Here is a 20059-nt window from a genome sequence, read left to right on the forward strand (position 1 = left end):
CTATCAGTTATACATGTGAAATCATGCAAATAGTATTTTATATCAGCCATGTTGCAAAAAAAAAAAAATCAAGAAAAATACAGTGAAAAAAATGTATATTTCAATCTGAACTCAGAGTTCATCAGTTCTTTCCCTGAAGGTGAATAGCATTTTTCATCCCTAGTCCTTTGGAATTTTCTTTAATCATAGAATTCATCAGAGTAGCTAAGTTTGTCACAGTTGATCGTCACAGTATTGCTGGTACTATATACAATGTCATCCTCATTGTGATTACTTCACTTTGCATCAATTCTTATGTTTTCTCAGGTTTTTCTGCAACCATCCTGCTCATCGTTTGTTATACCAAAGTAGAATATCACAATCATATACCACAATTTATTCAGCCATTTTCCCAATTGATGGACATCTCAATTTCTAATTTTTCCCACTACAAATATACATACAAACAAACATGCATATTTGTATGGGACCTTTTCCTTTGTCTTTGATCTTTTTGGGAAACAGAACTGGTGGTAGTATGGACAGTATTAATACCCACTGGGCATAGTTCCAAATTGTTCTCAAGAATAGTTGCTCCAGAGGGCATCTAGGTTACGTAATGGATAAATCACCAGCCCTGGATTTAGGAGGACCTGAGTTCAAATCCAGCCCCAGACACTTGACACTTACTAGCTGTGTGACCCTGGGCAAGTCACTTAACCCTCATTGCCCTGAAAAAAGAAAAAGAAAAAAAAAAGAAGAGTTGGTCCAGTTCATAACTCCACCAACAATGCATTAGTGTCCCAATTTTCTCACATTCCTTCCAATATTTGTCATTTTCCTTTCTGTAACATTAGCTAACCTGATAGGTATATAGTAGCAGAGTGTTCTTAATTTACATTTCTCTAATCAATACTTATTTAGAGAACATTTATGTGACTATAAATAGCTTTGATGTCTTCTTCTGAAAACTGTTCATATACTTCACCCATTTATTAATTAAGGAATAGCTCTTATTTTTATAAATTTCACTCAGTTAACATTGTTTGAGAAATGAACCCTTTATTAGAAAAACTTATTGTAACTAGTTTTTCCCAGTTTTCTGCATTTTTGCGTGTAAAAATTTTTTATTTTGTGTAATTAAAATTATCCACATTATTTTCCATGATCCTCTCTATATTTTGTTTATAAATTTTTCCCTTACTATAGCACCATTTATGTCTAAATCATGTACCCATTTTGACCTTATCTTGGTAAACAGTGTGAGATGTTGGTCTACTTTCTGCCAAACTTCTTTCCAGTCCTCCCAGCAGTTTTTGTCCCATAGTGAGTTCTTGCCCAAAATTTTGGATCTTTGAGTTTATCAAGGACTCAACTGTGACAGTCATTTAATACTGTGTATTTTGTACATAATTGATTTCACTGATGCAACATTCTATTTATAAGCCAATACAAGATTATTTTATGTTTACCACTTTGTAATATAATTTGAAATCTGGTACTGCTAGGCTACCTTCCTTCACATTTTTGCAAGTAATTCCTTTGATATTCTTGAACTTTCATTCTTCCAGATGAAATTTGTTACCATTTTTTCTAGATCTGTACCTTCAAAATTATATTTATGGGGCAGCTAGGTGGTGCAGTGGAAAGAGTACCAGTCCTGGATTCAAGAGGACCTGAGTTAAATTCCAGCCTCAGATACTTGACACTCACTAGCTGTGTGACTCTGGGCAAGTAACTTAACCCCAATTGCCTCAACAAAAACCCCCCACAAAACAAAAAAATGAAATTATATTTACATGGCAATGATTAAGTTCACAAGAATTGCCCTTTTAATTATATTGTCTTGATTTAACTATGAGCAATTTATGTTTCTCCAGTTGTTTAAATCTCTATTTGTGTGAAGTGTTTTGTAATTTTGTTCTTATTGTTTGTAGGTTTGTCTTGGCAAGTAGACTTCCAAGTATTTTATATTGCCAGCAGTTATTTTAAATGGAATTTTTCTGTCTATCACTTTCTGCTGGACTTTGTTGGGAACACATAGAAATACTGAAGATTTATGTGGGTTTATTGCATATCTTAAAACTTTTCCAAAGATGTTCATAATATCACTTAATTTTGAGGAAAGCTTCTAATTTATCCCCAATACAGATAATAATTGATGATGATTTTAGATAGATACTGCTTATCATTTTAAGAAATACTCAATTTATTCTGATGCATTCTAGAGTTTTTATTAGGAATAGGTGTTTAATTTTTTTCTAAAGTGATCCCATTGGGATGGGATTTTTTTTGTTATTAATCTGATCAACTATTCTGCTATTTTCCTAATAAGGAACCAGCCCTGCATTCCTCCTATAAATCCCACCTGATCATAATATATGATCTTTCTGATATGTTGCTGTAATCTTTTTCTGCTATTTTATTTAACATTTTTGTAATAATATTCATTAGGGAAATTGGTCTATTATTTTTTCTATTTTGTTACTCATGATTTAGATATCAAATCCATATTTGTGTCATAGAAGGAATTTGGTAGGATTTCTTATTTGCCTATTGTTCTAAATAGTTTATATAGTATAGGAATCAATTGTTCTTTAAATATTTAGTAGAATTCACTTCTAAATCATTCTGACCCTTGAGATTTTGTCTTGGGTAGTTAATTTCTTGTTTGTTCAATTTCTTTTTCTAAGAAAGAATTTTTTAAGTGTTCAGGGATTGTGTTTTAAGGGAAAATTAATGATGAGATTTTGAAAGGATTGAAATGCAAATGGTGTTAGCTATGAAGAGATATGGAATGAATAGAAGCAGATAGTTCTGACAAAAGTCAGACAAACTATTGTTAAAAAAAAAAAACCTTAAAACAAACCATATACTTATTCTCGCTAATTTATACCAGAATCAGCACCTAAGTGATGTTATTTTTTTTTATCAAGTAAAATGAAGATCCAGTGACAATTTCCATGACTTACCCCTATTTCAAGGGCTAATAGATTTTGTCACCCTCTTCCTCATATCTAAATTCTCTCTCCTTTTACACAAAGGTCCATCAGAAGTCAGGGATGACAAACCATACAGAGATAACATTATTTATCCTTCGAGGACTAACAGATGATCCACAGCTAAAGATTCTGATTTTCATCTTTCTCTTTTTCACATATGTTTTGACTATAATTGGCAACATGATCATCATCATCCTCACCTTGATGGATGCCCAACTTAAGACACCCATGTACTTTTTCCTCCGAAACTTTTCCTTTTTAGAAGTGGCATTCACAACTGCTTATATTCCCAGATATCTCTACAGCTTGTCAACTGGAGACAATACCATTACCTATAATGCCTGCTTTGCCCAAATATTTTTTGTCATAATTCTTGGGGCAACAGAATTTTTTCTTCTGGCCACCATGTCCTATGATCGCTATGTGGCCATCTGCAAACCTCTCCACTACACAACCATCATGAACAGCAAAGTCTGTAACCAGCTTCTCCTGAGTTCTTGGCTGGCTGGGTTGATGATCATCCTCCCACCAATTAGTCTGGGCCTCCAGATGGAATTCTGTGACTCTAACATTGTTGATCATTTTGGCTGTGATGCATTTCCCATATTAAAGATTGCATGCTCAGATACACAATTCATTGAAAAGATGGTTTTGATTTTTGCAGTGTTGACACTCATTATCACCTTATTCTTAGTGTTTTTGTCCTATGCATACATTATCAGGACAGTTCTCAGATTCCCCTCAGCTCAGCAAAGGAAAAAGGCCTTTTCCACTTGTTCCTCCCACATGATTGTTGTCTCCATCACCTATGGCAGCTGTATCTTCATCTATATCAAGCCATCTGCAAAAGAAGGAGTGGCTTTCAATAAGGTGGTGTCAGTGCTCACAACTTCAGTTGCCCCTGTTATGAATCCTTTAATTTATGCCCTAAGGAACAAGCAAGTAATACAAGCCTTTAAGGACTCAGCCAAAAAGATTTTCTTCCTCTCAAAGCAATAAAAATCTTTTAACTTAAAGATGCTAAATCTGAAGAACCTTTATGTCTTGCATTCCATAATCCTTTTTAATTTCCCTTGCTAATAACCCATAACCATAGTCCAGTCACTATAAGCTTCTCACATTTCCTTTCCCTTAAAATGAAAATGTTCCCAAATGCCAGAGAATCAAGGTTTCCTCTGACACTCATTCCCCCATTGTCAGGTTCTGCTATGACATAACCACCTCACTCTCTATTTCAGCCTGCAAAACCATCCTACCCCCAACTTCAGGCACTGAAATGAATTATTTTCCCCTCCCCAGATCATATATGGAGGGCTCTTATTTGCTACAGTTGTGGAGTCATCAGTTCTACTAGTTAGAGGGGTTCTTATTAGTCATCTAGTACCATCCCTTTAGAACTGCAACCTTCATTCTTCTTGCTGATATGCATACCTGTTGCCAATATTCCTTACCTCTCTTCTTCAATTTCATATTTTTTCTTTAAGAACTGGATAACTAAAAGAAAGAACAGAGCAAAATAAAAAATAGACTGGAAAGACTTGTGTTGTCTTCTAAATAAGAATATTAAAGATGAATGTATTAATGAGTATCATGTATAAACATCTATCAATTAAAAATAATTCTCATTAAAAGACAAACTATATGTTGAATAACAAAACCCATTAAAAATAATAATGAATTGAGGCAACATAAATGATAGAGATTCAAGAACAACCTGAAAATGAGTCATAAAAATAAAATATATTATGTTTTGGGGGAAAAAAGAATTATAACACTAAGAAAACAAACCAAAAATTGGTGGATATAAGTAAATTGGATCTCAAAAGAAAATGAAGTTAACCTTACCCAATCAATCAGTAAGCATTAATTGAATTCAATAGCTATTTATTAATCAGCTACAATGTACCAAGAACTACAGGAGGTTCTCTACACGAATGAAAGAGTCCCTATCTTCAAGGATCTAACATTCTACATGGGCAAACAACATTTTCAGAGAGAAAATGTAAAATATATCTGAAATAAAGATAACTAACAATTGAGGGGAGCAGAAAAGGCCTCTTTCAGGGAGGCAAGCTATAGCCAACCCTTGGATAGAGTCTGGAGCCTAAGGAGTCAAGTATGAAAGGGGAGAACATTCCAGGCATAGGTACAGTTTGTGTAAAGTTATGAATTTAGAAGACAGAATGTCATGTCCAGGTTACAAAAAGGAGGTCAGTTTGGCTGTGTCATAGAGTAAACGAAAATAAGTCATGTGTACTTATACTAGAAAGGTAGATCCAGATTATAAAGGACTTTGTATGGTACAAAGAGTTTATTTTTTTGTCTTGGCATTAATAGGGGGACACTGAATTTTCTGCATCAAGGGAATGACATGGTCAGACCTGTGAAATGTCAATTTGGCAGCCATGTATGAAATGGATTGGAGAGGAAGAAGTCAGCATATGAAAAGACCAGTAAGATGATCATTGAAATAGATTAATTAAGAGGCAACAAATACCTGAAAGTACATAATTGTGATATAAGTTTACAAAAAATGAGGAAAGGAAAATATGTCATGGAAATAAAAATTGACAAGAATTGGAAATGGGGTCAATATGAGGAATAATTGAAAGTGACACATGAGTGTGTAGAAAAAAAAGGTGGTAACCATTAACAGAAATTGGGAAGCTGGGAAGATGGCTAGCTTTGTAGTGAAAGTTAATACATTCTGTTTTGGAGTCTGTGGTGTCTATGGCACATACAATTGGAGATGCGCAACATACAGTTAGAGATGTGAAATTCAAGGTGAAGGGAAATATGATGGCTGGATGTGTGTACTGGTGAGCATTTGGAAATCATCTGCATATAGATTAATACTTGGACACATGCTAGCTGATGAGATCATAAGAATGAATAGTGTAATAATAGAAGAGGACACAGAAAAGAAATATTGGGTACACCTAGACATCATGAAAAAGATCTGGATGATAATCTTCAAAAAAGGAAACTGAAAACTAGAAATGAATCAATTATTATAACTGTACAACTGAATTATTCAGTACTGACCCCTATTCTCATGTGACTGGATGTCCCACAGCCATCATAAACTCACCATTCCCCAAACTAAATTTTTCACTCTTCCCACCAAACCTTTCTCCCTTCCTAACTTCCCTAAGGCTCTAAAGGCACTGTCATTTCCCAATCATCCAGGCTTAGAACCTAGATGTCACCTTCATCTTCCCTCTCTCACCCATCCAATCTGTTGCTAAATACTGTCCTATCTACCTTCACAACATTTCTCCTACACATCCCTTTTAATCTCTGAAACTACCACCATCCTGATGCAGGTATCCATCATCTGGACTATTGCAATAGCCTTCTCTCTACTTCTCCCTACTTCAAAGCTCTGCACACTCTAGTTCATCTGCCACTCAGCTTTCAAATTGATTTTCCCAAAGCACAAGTGTGACCCAATCACTTCTCCCCATTCATTAAACTCCAATAGCTCACTTTTACTTCCAGGATCAAAAATGAATCTGTTTTGTTTTCAAAGCTCTTCATAACCTAGACCCTTCCTAATTTTCCACTCCTCTTATATCTTACTACTCACCACTGACTCTGAAATCAAATTACCCTGCCTTCTTACTATTTCTGCCAACTTCATTTTTCTTGACTGTCCACCACACCTGAAATACTCTTACTTCCTCATCTCCACCTCCTGACTTCCTTGGCTTCCTTCAAGTCTCAGCTAAAACCTTCCTTCTGCAAGAAGCTGTGCCTGGTTCCCCTTAATGCTAGTACCTCCCCCTCTAAGGTCATCTCCATTTTATCTGGGAAAAAGAGTTGTTTGCCTATAATCTCTTCATTAAACTGAGCTTCTTGACAGCAGATACTGTTTTTGTCTTGTATCTTCAGCACTTATGACAGAGTTCAGAACATAGTAAGTGCTTAATAAGTGCGTTTTTGTTGCACTTGGATAGAATTGGTCAAGCAGGTAAGAGAACAAGAAAAGAAAACTATATATATATATATATATATATATATATATTTTTTTTTTTTGCGGGGCAATGGGGGTTAAGTGACTTGCCCAAGGTCACACAGCTAGTAAGTGTCAAGTGTCTGAGGCTGGATTTGAACTCAGGTCCTCCTGAATCCAGGGCTGGTGCTTTATCCACTGCACCACCTAGCTGCCCCCCGAAAAGTATATTTTTTAATCCCAAGGAGTAAGGAAAATCATATTTGTGAAAATACATGAAAAAGACGTAATGGTTGGTATGATGGAAAGAACACTGGCCCTGGAGTCAGAAGGACAAGAGTTTCTGTTCCTATTCAGTAATCACCAGAGATCTATCATGTCTAATTTTGCTAAAGTTTGATTCAGGTTCTTAATTTCGTTCCTGCATATTTTGATTATATTTATCTAAGTCTGAGGTAGGTACATTGAGATTCCTCATTATTATAATTTTACTCTCCTATAATCTTATTACCTTTTCCTTTAAGTCTTCAGATACTATGCTATTTGGTCAATATAGAAAAATGCATGTGCATACTGGTATATATTATATATAATACTAATATCAGTTCAATATCTGTAGTCCCTCTTTTTCAATCTTTGATTTTTCAAAAATATTGTTTGTTGTCCCATTGAAGCTTCATTTTCTCTTTGGCTCATTCTAATGGTAACTGCATGCAGCTCTTCAGAACAATTTCCACCTATATTCTCTATGGTATCAATTCTCCATGCCATTCTTTCTCCCCAGATATTTCAGTTGGTATCTTCCTTCATCTCTTAAAAGTATTCTTTTAAATTCTTTTGGTCAGGAGGGTTTTTTAATCAAAGACTCTACTTGAAATTATGGGAATGTACTATCAGACATAATCATTTTGTTGGTTCAATTTTGAAAAACATTTTCTCTCTTATAGGGTAGAATCCTATGGGAAATTATTGTGATGCTTTAAAAGGCATCATTAAAACCTTAAATTTAAAAATCAATGTAAAAATCTCATTCAAGAAATCTATGATCAGAAATGGAAGTAAGAAAGTCATAGAACAAAAGTGGGAAATACAAGATGTACTGGATGCATGAAATGTGGAAAGCCCTAGGAAATGACCTCTAATTCATTTTGGTAAATTTTCATGAAGAATTTGTGGGAGAATCACAGAAGATGAGAGGACAAAGGATTGCAATCTCTCCCATATATCGTTATAAAGAATAATCATAAAAGATGAGAGGGCATGGAAGGGTCATGATCTCTGGGTACTATGTGGAAACACTACCCCTACCAATGAGTTAGAGATCCATTGAATTACTCATATTACACCATGCCATCAAGGAGAAAAACCATCTGCAACAGAAGAGGATGGCATATCTCAGAATCCCATGGGATGTAGAGTGATTGGGATTCCTCTGAAATCTGTCCTGCTTCTGGGAATCACCAACAGTTTCTCCCCCTGCCTTTGAACCAAGAATTCCTCTGATAACATACAAAAGAGTGAAAGAATCAAAGGCCAGTTGCAATGTTTAACTATCATTGTTGAGCCCTGTATTGATTCCATTGTGTTGTTTCCTGGTCTCTGTTGGCACCAGACAAAGTTGATTACATAGGAGACTCATTAGTGCTGCTTAAACCTGAGTCCCTAAGGATTGTTTAGTTTGTATACCCACGTCATCCTCATGCACATATGGCAAAAAGGCAAATAAAACAAATGTTATTTGTTGTCATTCATGTTAAGTTTTAAGGAAATGTTTTACGACCCAGACAGATCAGAATTTCTATTCTGAAACAGACTCTGATATTACCTTTTTTAACACTAGGCATGTTTTCCTTATAGGTACAAAGAGTACAGAGAAATATTACCCACTTTTAAAGTGGAAATGAATATGTGGCATTATATTCACTTAGAAAAAGTAAGCAGAGAAACTGGGCCAAGAACTTTGGAATTCCTAAGAAATGAGAAATACTCATATAGAAACCTATGAGTGGGTTCTAGTAACAAAGCATGATCAGAAATACCATACAGTTAAGATTTTAGGATTAAAATTAGAAAGGAAATAAGAGATTACCTCATCCAAATCCTTCATTTATTGATAAGGAAAGTGAGGCACATTGAAGCTAAGCAATTAACCCAAAGTAACACATCACAAGGAGTGGAGCTAGTACTCATATATTCCAAATCTACTCATTCCTTCATTGTGCCTTGCTGTCTCTAGACTGTTGCTCAGCACTAAGTCATTCCAGGAACCTTCAGTGCTACTCTACCCAATGAAGTTCAAGAACTGTCACAAAAGTAAGTATGGGACTGATTTTCCATTTCATAAATTTTCATTTTGGATTTATAAGGATGGAAAGTATGGGACTCTGCAGAAATCCAAGATTTAAACAAATGAATGTTTCAGGGTAAGAACTGTCATTCCTGAGGTGTGACTTTTCTACTGAATTCAGCTTTAGGAATGGAAGATCATATGTTTATTTCTTTGCTTTGAAGTGTCTATATCTTCCTAGCCCTACCCCAACCAAAGAAATATCCTTTGCTCTCCTAATGTACACTTCCTGAAATTCTGCAGCTAGTGGTGATCATCTTAGACTACCCAACTCCATTATTTAAATGCATCAATTTTTGTATGACAGAATGTTTTTCATTCAAGTAACACATATTGGTTTAGACCCTCTGTTTCTGAGATGGCTCTTCTGACCACATTAGAGAGAAAACATAAATATAACAACAAGGAGCTAGACAACCTATGTACTTCAGTGTACCACTAAGCAGATCCCTATTTTATTGTTGGAGGAGCTGCTTCCAGCTGTGTAAACTATGAGACATACAAGGATTTTGCAGAAACAAATTAATATCACCTTGCCATTTCTGCAAAATATAGGACAAAATTATGTAATTTTACTTCTTTTTGTGTCTCTGTTTACAGACTTCTTTTTTTCCCATAGGAAAAAAATAAGCATGACGTTATTTTAAAAAGTAAAGAAATTGAGGATATAAGGAAAAACATCAATTTGGTTTGAACTTTCATCAAAGTCTTATCTACCTCACACATAGAAAAAAGTACCAGCCATAATTTTGCAACTTTAGGAGTACTTCATATACCACTATACCTACCTACCTACCTACCTACCTACCTCTGAAACAGTACCAATTCACCCCTCTGTTTATATGGACTCATTCATTCATTCAAAAATAATTTTCTTAAGACCTCCTATCTTCCTGGCACTTTACTAAGTTCTGGAAATTCAAAGACAGAGACAAAATTGTTCCTGTCTTCAAATAACTTATATCCCATTAAGGTGAAACAATACATAGGTAGAAATTTAAATACAAATTGCATCCAAAGTAATTTCTGGGTAACGGAAACTAGCAACTGAGGGACCAAGAGAGCTCCATATAGGAGACAGCACTAAAGCTGAGCTTTGAAGGAAGCAAAGAATATCACAGGTTGGAGGAAAGGAGGAAGCAAATTATAGGCATAAGAAACAATCTATTCAAAGATAAAAAGATGAGGGGGCAGCTAGGCGGCATAGTAGATAAAGCAATGGCCTTGGATTCAGGAGGACCTGAGTTCAAATCCAGCCTCAGACACGTGACACTTGCTAGTTGTGTAACCCTGGGCAAGTCACTTAACCCTTATTGCCCCACTCCACCCCACCCCAGCCCCCAAAAAAGATAAAAAGATATTGGCTTGAAGGTCATGTGTAGGCAAGAGCAAGCAGACCACTTTTCCTGGAATAGAGAGCATAGGAAGGAGAAAAATATACTATAAACCTGAAAAGGTAGGCTAAAGCCAGATTGGAAAGGGCTTTAAAAGCCAAAGAGCTAATATTTTATCCTAGAGGCAAGAGGGAGTCGCTGTAACTTCTTAAACAGGGAAGTGACATGGTCCAAAATTTGCTGGATAAATCACTTTTATAGGTGCAAGGAAAATGAAATAGGGTGAAAAACATCTGAGGTAGATATGCCAATGAGGCCCAGATAAGCTACTGTACTATTCAAAGTGAGAGATGAGAGCCTGAATTTGCCTAATAGCTAAATAGGTAAAGCAAAGGTGATGAATATGGAATAAATAGTAGAGTTAAAATCAATAAGATAGAGGAATGAAGGAGAATAAAACTTGAGGATAACTCCTAGGTGGCAAAACTAGATGACTTGAAGCATGGTGGTGCCATCAAGAGAAATAGGCAAGTTTAATAGAGAGCAGGATTTTGGCAGAAAGTTGACTTTTTCATATGTAGTGAGTTTCTGATATCTAAAATACATCCAGCTGAAAATGACTTCAATACTCAGAAGAGATGTTGGGCTAGATATATCAGAGAATGGAGGTAGAACATTTGTGGATGACTATGAGATGACCATGATTATGTGTTATTTAAGTAGGATGAAGAGGTCGATTAACTAGAAATAGAAAGAAAGGGTATCTGAGGAGATATTAGAGGTAAATTTTACCTAACTCATATGAGTTAGGACTCTGAAAAGATTTTTCATGAGATACTAAAATTCCTTGAGAAAGAAGGAAGAATCTCTTAGGGACTAAAGGTAATGGCCAATGGGATTTATGATATATTTAGATAGAGTTAACTTCAGAAGAACAGATGTTGCTGAATGATTGTGGTAGGGGAATAATATGGAAGTAACAGTGAGGAGCAGGAAGCATACTAACTCCTCGAACACAAGTGTATTGGGAAATATCAATGAAAGTATATAAAGAACTTACAAGGGTGACAAGGAATGCGGTGTATTTAGGGAGGAATCAGGTTTCCCTAATTGGAAAGACTGAGAAGAACAGGTTTAGCATAAGGAGAGTTTATTCCCAATAAAATTATGGCTCCAAAGGGCATAATGGAAGGGGAAGATGAATTTCAGGAATGGGGAACAAGCATGGAATAGGGGCACAGGAGGCTTGTTGTTTGAAGGAGAAATCAAGTATAATGGTTTAGCTGAAATGGAGAATATGCAAGATGGGAGTAGGAAGACTAAAAAAGAAATAAGGGGCTGGGTTATAAAGGGCATTGAAAGCCAAAAAGAGGATTTTATATTTGATCTTTGAGGCAATAGGGAGCCAATGGAGTTTATTGAGTGGGGAGTGGGAAGAATATGGAGGGACCTGCACTTTAGGAAAATCACTTTGGTTGTTGAGTAGAAGATAGATTGCAGTGGGGAGAGACTTGAGGCAGAAAGACGAAGCTGAAAGTTATTGTAATGTCTGAGTATAAGGCAATGAGAGTCTGAATTAGGGTGATGACAGTGTCAGAGGGGAAATGGAGGCATGTATGAGAGATGTGAATAACAAGATGTGATGATAGTTGGATACACAGGGCAAGTGCCAGTGAAAAGTTGAGGCTGAGACCAAGGTTGCAAGCCTGGCTTATTGGGAGAATACTTATGTCTTTAACAGTTTTGGGAAAGTTTGGAAGAATGGAAAGTTTGGGCAGAAAGATAATGAGTCTTGGCATGGACATGTTGAGTTTGATATGTTTGATAGGACATTCAGTTTATGATGTCCAAAAGGTGGTGATATGAGACTGAAGATCAAGAGAGAGATTAAGGCTCAATACATAGATCTGGGAATCATCTGCCTTGAGAACATAGTTGAACCCAAGAGAAGTGAGGTGATCATTAAAAGAGATATTATAGACAAGTGTTCTTAACCTGGGAGTCTTCAGATCCCTGACAGCCTTATGGATAGAGTTAATGGGGAATCCGTGAACTTGGATGGGGAAAGTACACTTTTATTTCAATATTATTGGATTCCTTTGTAATAATAAACATATGCATTTTATTTTACACATTAAACATTATTCTGCAAATGGGTACATGGGTATCACTTGACTGCCAAAAGGGTCCATGACTGTTTGCAAGCAAAAGAAACTGAGAAAAAGTAATTAAATACGTAAAAGAACAAGAAGAAATCAGTGTTATAAAAAGATAGAGAAAAGAGTGCCCCATGTATAACAGACATCTGATTGCTTACAGCTCCAGGAAGGGGAGAGGGGAGGGAGGGAAAGAGGAATAAAATTTGGGACTCAAAACTATAAATAAAAATGTTTATTATTAGAAGAAGAAAAAAAGAAAAGAGAATGTCCAGAAGATAAGTGTGATTAACAATGTCAAAGTCTGCAGATAGCTCAAGAAGGAATGGGATTGAGAAAAGACTATTAGATTTGGTGATTTTAAAAATCACTAGTAACTTCAGAGAAAGCAGTTTCAGGTAAATGTTCAGTTGAAAACCAAATTGTAAAAAAGCCCAACACAGTGATGATCATGCCCAGATAACATGAGAAGTCTTAAGGATGGAAGAAATGTGGGTATGTATGTTTGTAAGCAACAGGTAGGAAACAAGGATAGAGGGAAAGATAGATGATTCTGAAGAGAATTGGGACAAAAGATGGCCTAGTTTGCCTTCATAAAAGAATCCATCTGGGAGAAGACCCTCAGAGTTTATGGCCAGGCCTGAAACAGTTACTACTTACACTGACTCTGAGCAAACAAAACCCCGAAAATAAGCAAAAGAGGCTTGGGATGGGACTTATTGTTGGCCAATCAGTGAAAGCCAGAGTGATTTGGGTTTAAATACCATTTGAATCACACTGGGCTTTTAAAAAGCCTGGTTTTCCAGAGCTATATTTCAAGAAATGATAAATGAAAATTATATGAGACAAAAAAGTTAATTGTCCCAGGAGTAGGAAAAAGTAGAGGAGGATGGGATGAAGAAAAAATAAATCTTTGCTCAACTGGAACTTGTCAGTTGGGGTCCCAAGGGGCAGCTACTACTACTCACAGTTAGCTGTCTATCCTTGGTTCTTGAAGAGGACCAATGATATGAGGAGGGTGATGTCTTGACTTTGCAAGTGAATGGGATTTAAATGAGGCAGAGCTGTGTAAATTAAGCAGCTTCATTCTGTCCTCCAGAATCATTACAGTCCAGTGGCAGGAGGTAGGTCAAGAAAGCTGGTGATGGCCCTGCCCTACTGAATAACCTCCAAGCTACATGGAAAGAAAAGCCTTCACAATACAGAGACCAAATGAAAGAAATCAAAACCATGTGGGGTAAAGAGATACATATTATCCCTGGGTTCAAGACTACTAATAGAGTTTTCTGGAAAACATATTCAATGACTATAGAAGACAAATGTGCATCCCAATACTTTTATTCAATTACATGAATTAAGACCTTCTCTCCTTTTTAGAATCTTGACATTAATATTATAAAATTCTGAGGGGAAAAGCCATTAGCATCTCCATAAACCCTTTGATCCTCCCTTTCCTGGCACCAGCAAGGCAATTTCAGAGAAAGAACTCCCTGGGAAGACAAACCCAAGTCCACATTAATTGGCTATTATCTTATTATACCTACATAATTTAAATTATTTGTTGCTTTCTTTTGCTTTCAACCCTGAAACTAGATAAGAAGGAATACTGATATTTTCCCAATTAAAACTACATAAATATACCTAAACAGTCATATAACATCAGAGATCGTGGATATTAACCTCTCACTTCCTAATTGTTCAGTAAACTTGAGTAAATAGAGTAACAATCTAGTATCATTCTCTTTTAACCAAAATGTACCTCAGAGGTCTCAAAGCATGTTATGGAATTAGAGGGAGCAGATAGTACCTTTTACCCCATTAGTTATTCTCCTGGAGCCCTTACAAAGGAGGGACCATATTTAACACAGGTTAGAGATGGGACTTTCCCTACACAAAAGGAAATTATAGGAATCCTTCTTTGTAAAACTTACCACACCACTACATTGCCCCAGTCTAGACACAGCCTATACCCTTTTCATCCTCAACTACCCAATTCCCAAAAGGTACTAAAAAATGTCCACATTATTGGATATTCTTTTCCATGAGTAAGCCTTCTGCATTGATATCCATCCTCTTCTCACTTCTCTAGTGTAGATACTGACATTACATAATTCATCATTTGGAATGATATTTGCCACTAAATGTAGAAATTCAAATGAGTAAGAAGAGAAATAGATAATGTCTCTTCATTTTAAAATTCCTTAAACTGATAGAGAGCCCTGAACCTATTTAAAACATCCCTTAAATTAAATTAATTTAATTTAATTTAATTTTAGAAAGCACTTAGCTCACAATTACTCTATGAAGTAAAGAATGTAAATATTAATAACCTCATTGTACAAACAAGAAAATGTAGGGTCAAAGATTGCAAAAAAATCACAAGTAACAAGCATCAGAATCAGGAATTTAATACAAGGTGTGTTTTTTGAAATATTGTGGGACTAGCTGGAGTTTCTAAAAATATTGCTACTTATAAATTAAAGGCTATTGTACTAGTTTTGGCAGTAAGCATTTATATTAATTAAGATCACATATTACTAAAATATTGACCACATGCCCGACTGACTTCTCCACAAGTTACAAGCCTTACAGGCCTGAACAGTTACATGCCCAGCATGAAGAGTCCCAGGAAGGGAGCTGGGGAGAGCAAGCCCAGGTTAAGAGAGTAAGAGAAGAGCATAAGAGAGTAAGAGAGTGACCCTTGTGTCTCCAAGGATTCTTATCCTCTTTCAGGTAGAGACAGGTCACCACACATTGATCTAAGTTAATTGGTTAGCATCATTCAACTCATTAATTGACATGACTTGGGAGGCGTCCAAGGTGTGTTTACTCCCCTAGATAATCAGAAAGGTCAATCTGCATTCCTTTTGTTAAGTTAAAGGCTCATCCCAGACTGGGGAGGGGGGGGGGGGAAGGAGGTGGGAAGAGAATAGTTTATAATGACACATTTGGGTTTCTCCCAGAAATCCACCACAAAGGTCTTCTGTCCCTCTGGTGTGTGGTTAAGAAAAAGGAGGGTGATTAGGTAAAAGTGTGTCATATTAATCTATACCCTATACCTGAAAGGAAGACAGACCTAGTGTTGGTGTGTGTTGTGTGTGTGTGTGTGTGTGTGTGTGTGTGTGTGTGTGTGTGTGTGTGTTTTAAAAAAGGTAATTTCTTTTAGATCATCAAACAGCTATTTTCTTTAATACATTTATTATTTATTTATAGCTAATGTTCTTTTAAATTTAGAATTCCAAATTATTTTATTTTTTTCTGATCCCTCCCCCACAGGCAATAGGATATCAGTTATACACGTGAAATAATGGAAAGCATATTTTCATATTAGCCATATGCAAAAAAAAGAAAAGAAAAGAAAAATGAAGTGATGAAATTTCTACTTCAATCTGCATTCAGGTTTCATTGCTTCTTTTCCTGAAGGTGGATACCATTTTTCATCACAAGTCCTTTGGAATTATCTTTGATCATGGTACTGATCAGGGTAGTAAAGTCTGTCACAGTTGATCATCATTACAATTTTGTCTGTGGGGGCAGCTAGGTGGAACAGTGGATAAAGCACTGGCCCTGGATTCAGGAGGACCTGAGTTCAAATTCGGCCTCAGATACTTGACACTTACTAACTGTGTGACCCTGGGCAAGTCACTTAACCCCAATTGCCTCACACACACAAACAATTTTGTCTATGACAGTTGATCATCATTTCAAGATTGCTGTTACTTACTGTATACAAAGTCCTCACTTCACTGAAATTATCCTGCTCATCATTTCTTATAGCATAATAAGATTGCATCACAATCATATACCACAACTTATTCATGTATTCCCTAATTGATGAATATCCCATCAATATCTAATTATCTCCCATCATTAAAAAACTGCTATAAGTGTTTTTGTACATATGGGTCCTTTTCTTTTTCCTTTTATCTTTTGGGAAACATTGCATAGTGCTATGGACAGTTTTAATAATGCCCATTAAATGCCCCATAGTTCCAAATTGTTCTCAAGAATAGCTGGGGCAGTTCACAATTCGACCAACATTGCATTAGTGTCCCAATTTTCCCACATTCCTTCCAACATTTGTCATTTTCTTTTCTGTCATATTAGCCAATGATAGGTATAATGTGGTACCTCAAAGTGATTTTAATTTGCATTTCTCTAATCAATATTTATTTAGAGAATATTTGTGACTATAAATGACTTTGATTTCTACTTGTGAAAATTGTTCATATTCTTTGACCACTTAGAAATTAATGAATGGCTCTAATTTTTATAAATTTTACTCAGTTAAGTATATGTTTGAGAGATGAGCCCTTTATCAGAAAAATTTACCATAAAAAAGTTTACCTAGTTTTCTGCTTTTCTTCTAATGATGGCTGCATTAGCTTTATTTATGCAAAAAAAAAAAATTACATTACTTCCCATGTTCCTTTCTATCTATATTTTAGCCTTAAATTCTTCTGTTAACCTCACAAGTAAAATTGTCCATGCTCCTATAATTTGCTTATTATATTGCCAGTTATGTCTAAATCATGTACCTGTTTTGACAATATTTTAGTAAACAGTGTCAGATGTTGGTCTAGTTTCTGATAAATGTCTTTCTAGTCTTCCCAGCAGTTTTTGTTGTATAGTGAATTCTTGCCCAAAATTCTGGATGTCTGGATTTATCAGATACTAAATTACTATGATCACATATTACTGTGTAATTTGTATATACCTATTCACCCTTCTATTTATTAGTCAGTTTGGGTTTTTATTAGTCAGATTGGGTTTTATGATTACCACTTTGTAATGTAGTTTGAAATTTGGTACTTCTAAGCTTCTTTTCTTCACATTTTTTCAATTAATTCCTTTGATATTCTTGATCTTTCATTTGTCGCAATGAATTTTTTCTAGCTCTATAAAATAATACCTTTGAAGTTAGATTCATATGGCATTGATTAAGTAAATTAAGTTAGGAAGAATTGCCCTTTTAATTATGTTGGCTTATCTACCCATGAGCAATTTCTATTTCTCCAGTTGTTTAGATCTCTATTTTTGTGAAGTATTTTGTAATTGTGTTCCCATAGTAACTGCATTTCTCTTGGCAAGTAGAATTCCAAGTATTTTATATTGCCTGCACTTATTTTACATGTATTTTTTCTTCCTATCTTTTCCTGGTTGTCTTTGTTGGGAAACATAGAAATGCTAGTGATTTATGTGGGGTTTTTGTATATACACTCTGAATTTTCCAAAGTTGTTCATTGTTTCAACTAATTTGGGGGAAAGCTTCTGGTTTATCCCCACTGCAATTAATAATTGATGATTGTTTTAGCTAGATGCTACTTATCATTTTAAGAAAAGCTCAATTTATTCCTATGCATTCCTATGAATTTTTAGTAGGAATGTATGTCATAATTTGTCAAAAGCTTTTTATTCATGAATTGAGATAATCATATGATTAGATAATTATTTTCTTCAGAGAGCTTTTCCATTTGGCTTTTCAAGCTGTTGACTTTTTTCTCATATCTTTCCTGCATCACCCCCATTTCTCTTTCCATTTTTTCCTCTACCTCTCTGACTTTATCTTCAAAATCCTTTTTGAGCACCTCTATGGCCTGAGACCAAGTCATATTTTTCTTGGAAGCTTTAGATGTAGGGGTCCTGATGTTGATATCTTCCTCTGAGGGTGCATCTTGATCTTCCTTGTCACTAAAGAAATTTTCTACGGTTCGCAATTTTCTCTGCCTGCTTATCCTGCCTGTCTTTCACTTGACTTTTAACTCCTTCTTAGTGTGGGGTGGCACTTCCTGGATATATTGTCCCAAGCTTCAGAGGGTCCCAGGTGTTATGTTTTAATGAGGGGCAATTGCTTCACTTGCCTGGCCCTTTCTCTGGTCTGTAGATAACCCCAGACCAACTGGCTGATCAGCCGGGCAGCAAAACTTTATGTGTTGTGGTTGTAAGCTCCAACAAGCCTGCACCCCTTCCCCACCTGGGCCACCTCCCAAGGTTTCTTCCTGGTTCCCAGACCGTGAGCTTAGTTCCAGAAGATGCTGGCACTATGGCTGATTTGGAGGCTCAGGGGTAAGTTTCTCTGGTGCAGCCTGTCTGGGGCTGTATCTGTGCTGGCACAATTGTGGGGCTGGACTCTACTCTCAGGCCAGCTCTCCCTTCTGCTGAACTTCCAAGGTGTTTTTAGCTGGAAAATGTCAGCCATCTTTTTGTGGGTTCTGCTGTTCCAGGAGTTGTTTTCTCTTAAAAAAAATAACCTTTAAACAAACCCTCTATTTATTCTCTCTTATTTATAACTGAGAGGTGTTCAGGTCAATATCACAGTGATGGGTTTTTTTGTTTTGTTTTGTTTAATCAAGTAAAATTGATGTAGGAGTCAAAAGGGGGTTAATAGAAAAACCTAAGACCCAAGCTCTAATTCAGATATGAGCTCTAAGGGGGATTCAGACCCCAGTTAATTGATAACTTACAAGTCAGGATACTAAGTTCTCTTACCCACAGTAATCAGTACCCATAATGGGAAAAGAGGGATCTAGGCCATGAAGGCCTAAGACTATAATAATGATACATTGACAGGCTATAGAAATTCAGACTAGAAATAAATGATAAATGAAGATGTTTTGAAACTAAGTGTGAGAACCAGAAAGAGACGTGCAGAAAAGGCCAAATTTGTCGCCAGATTCACCTTATGATGTGTAAACCTCAAAAACAAGCTTCCACTGAGAAAGGTACCTGCCTCAGGGGTTGGTTTAGGATCCCAGGAACTTCAAATTAGGATAAGCCCTCCCCTGTACCTCCCTAAGGTGGAAATTATTATAATGAGACTGATAATTTATCCAAACTATAAATATAACTGTCTTTTCTTTCACTATTTAAGAGACACCTTTCCACTATTCTGGTTCTCTCCCTGGGATCACCCATATTATTGTTTTTTGGTTTTTTTGTGAGGCAATTGGGGTTAAGGGATTTGCCCAAGGTCACATAGCTAGTAAGTGTCAAGTGTCTGAGGCTGGGTTTGAACTCAGGTCCTCCTGAATCCAGGGCCAGTGCTTTATCCACTGTGCCACCTAGCTGCCCCTGTCACTCACAGTATTGCAATAAAATTGGGAAACTGAGTCACTGAGTCTTGTAATTCTTTTGAGATGACACACTATCAATTTGACCCCAAATTCCATGCCACATCAAAATGAAGGTGATAACTTTCATGGTTTCTCCTCCAATTCCCAGAGTTAATGTACATTTTGTCATGCTTCTCCTCAGATCTAATCACTTTCTTCTTTTACACACAGGTC

General features: G+C 36.1%; 1 protein-coding gene across 1 annotated transcript; it reads left to right on the top strand.

Moving 5' to 3' along the window:
• The first annotated feature begins 3026 nt into the window (after positions 1-3026).
• LOC122729243 (olfactory receptor 6C2-like) lies at positions 3027-3980 on the top strand. The gene has a single exon (XM_043967989.1). It carries the CDS (start codon positions 3042-3044, stop codon positions 3978-3980), a length of 939 nt encoding a protein of 312 aa, XP_043823924.1. The 5' UTR covers positions 3027-3041.
• Positions 3981-20059: the final 16079 nt, after the last annotated feature.

The sequence above is a fragment of the Dromiciops gliroides genome, chromosome 5 (assembly GCF_019393635.1).
Source record: "Dromiciops gliroides isolate mDroGli1 chromosome 5, mDroGli1.pri, whole genome shotgun sequence".
Classification (NCBI taxonomy): Eukaryota; Metazoa; Chordata; class Mammalia; order Microbiotheria; family Microbiotheriidae; genus Dromiciops; species Dromiciops gliroides.

Coding starts and splice junctions, on each gene's coding strand:
- LOC122729243 (XM_043967989.1), top strand. CDS start 3,042: ATGACAAACCATACAGAGATAACATTATTTATCCTTCGAGGACTAACA.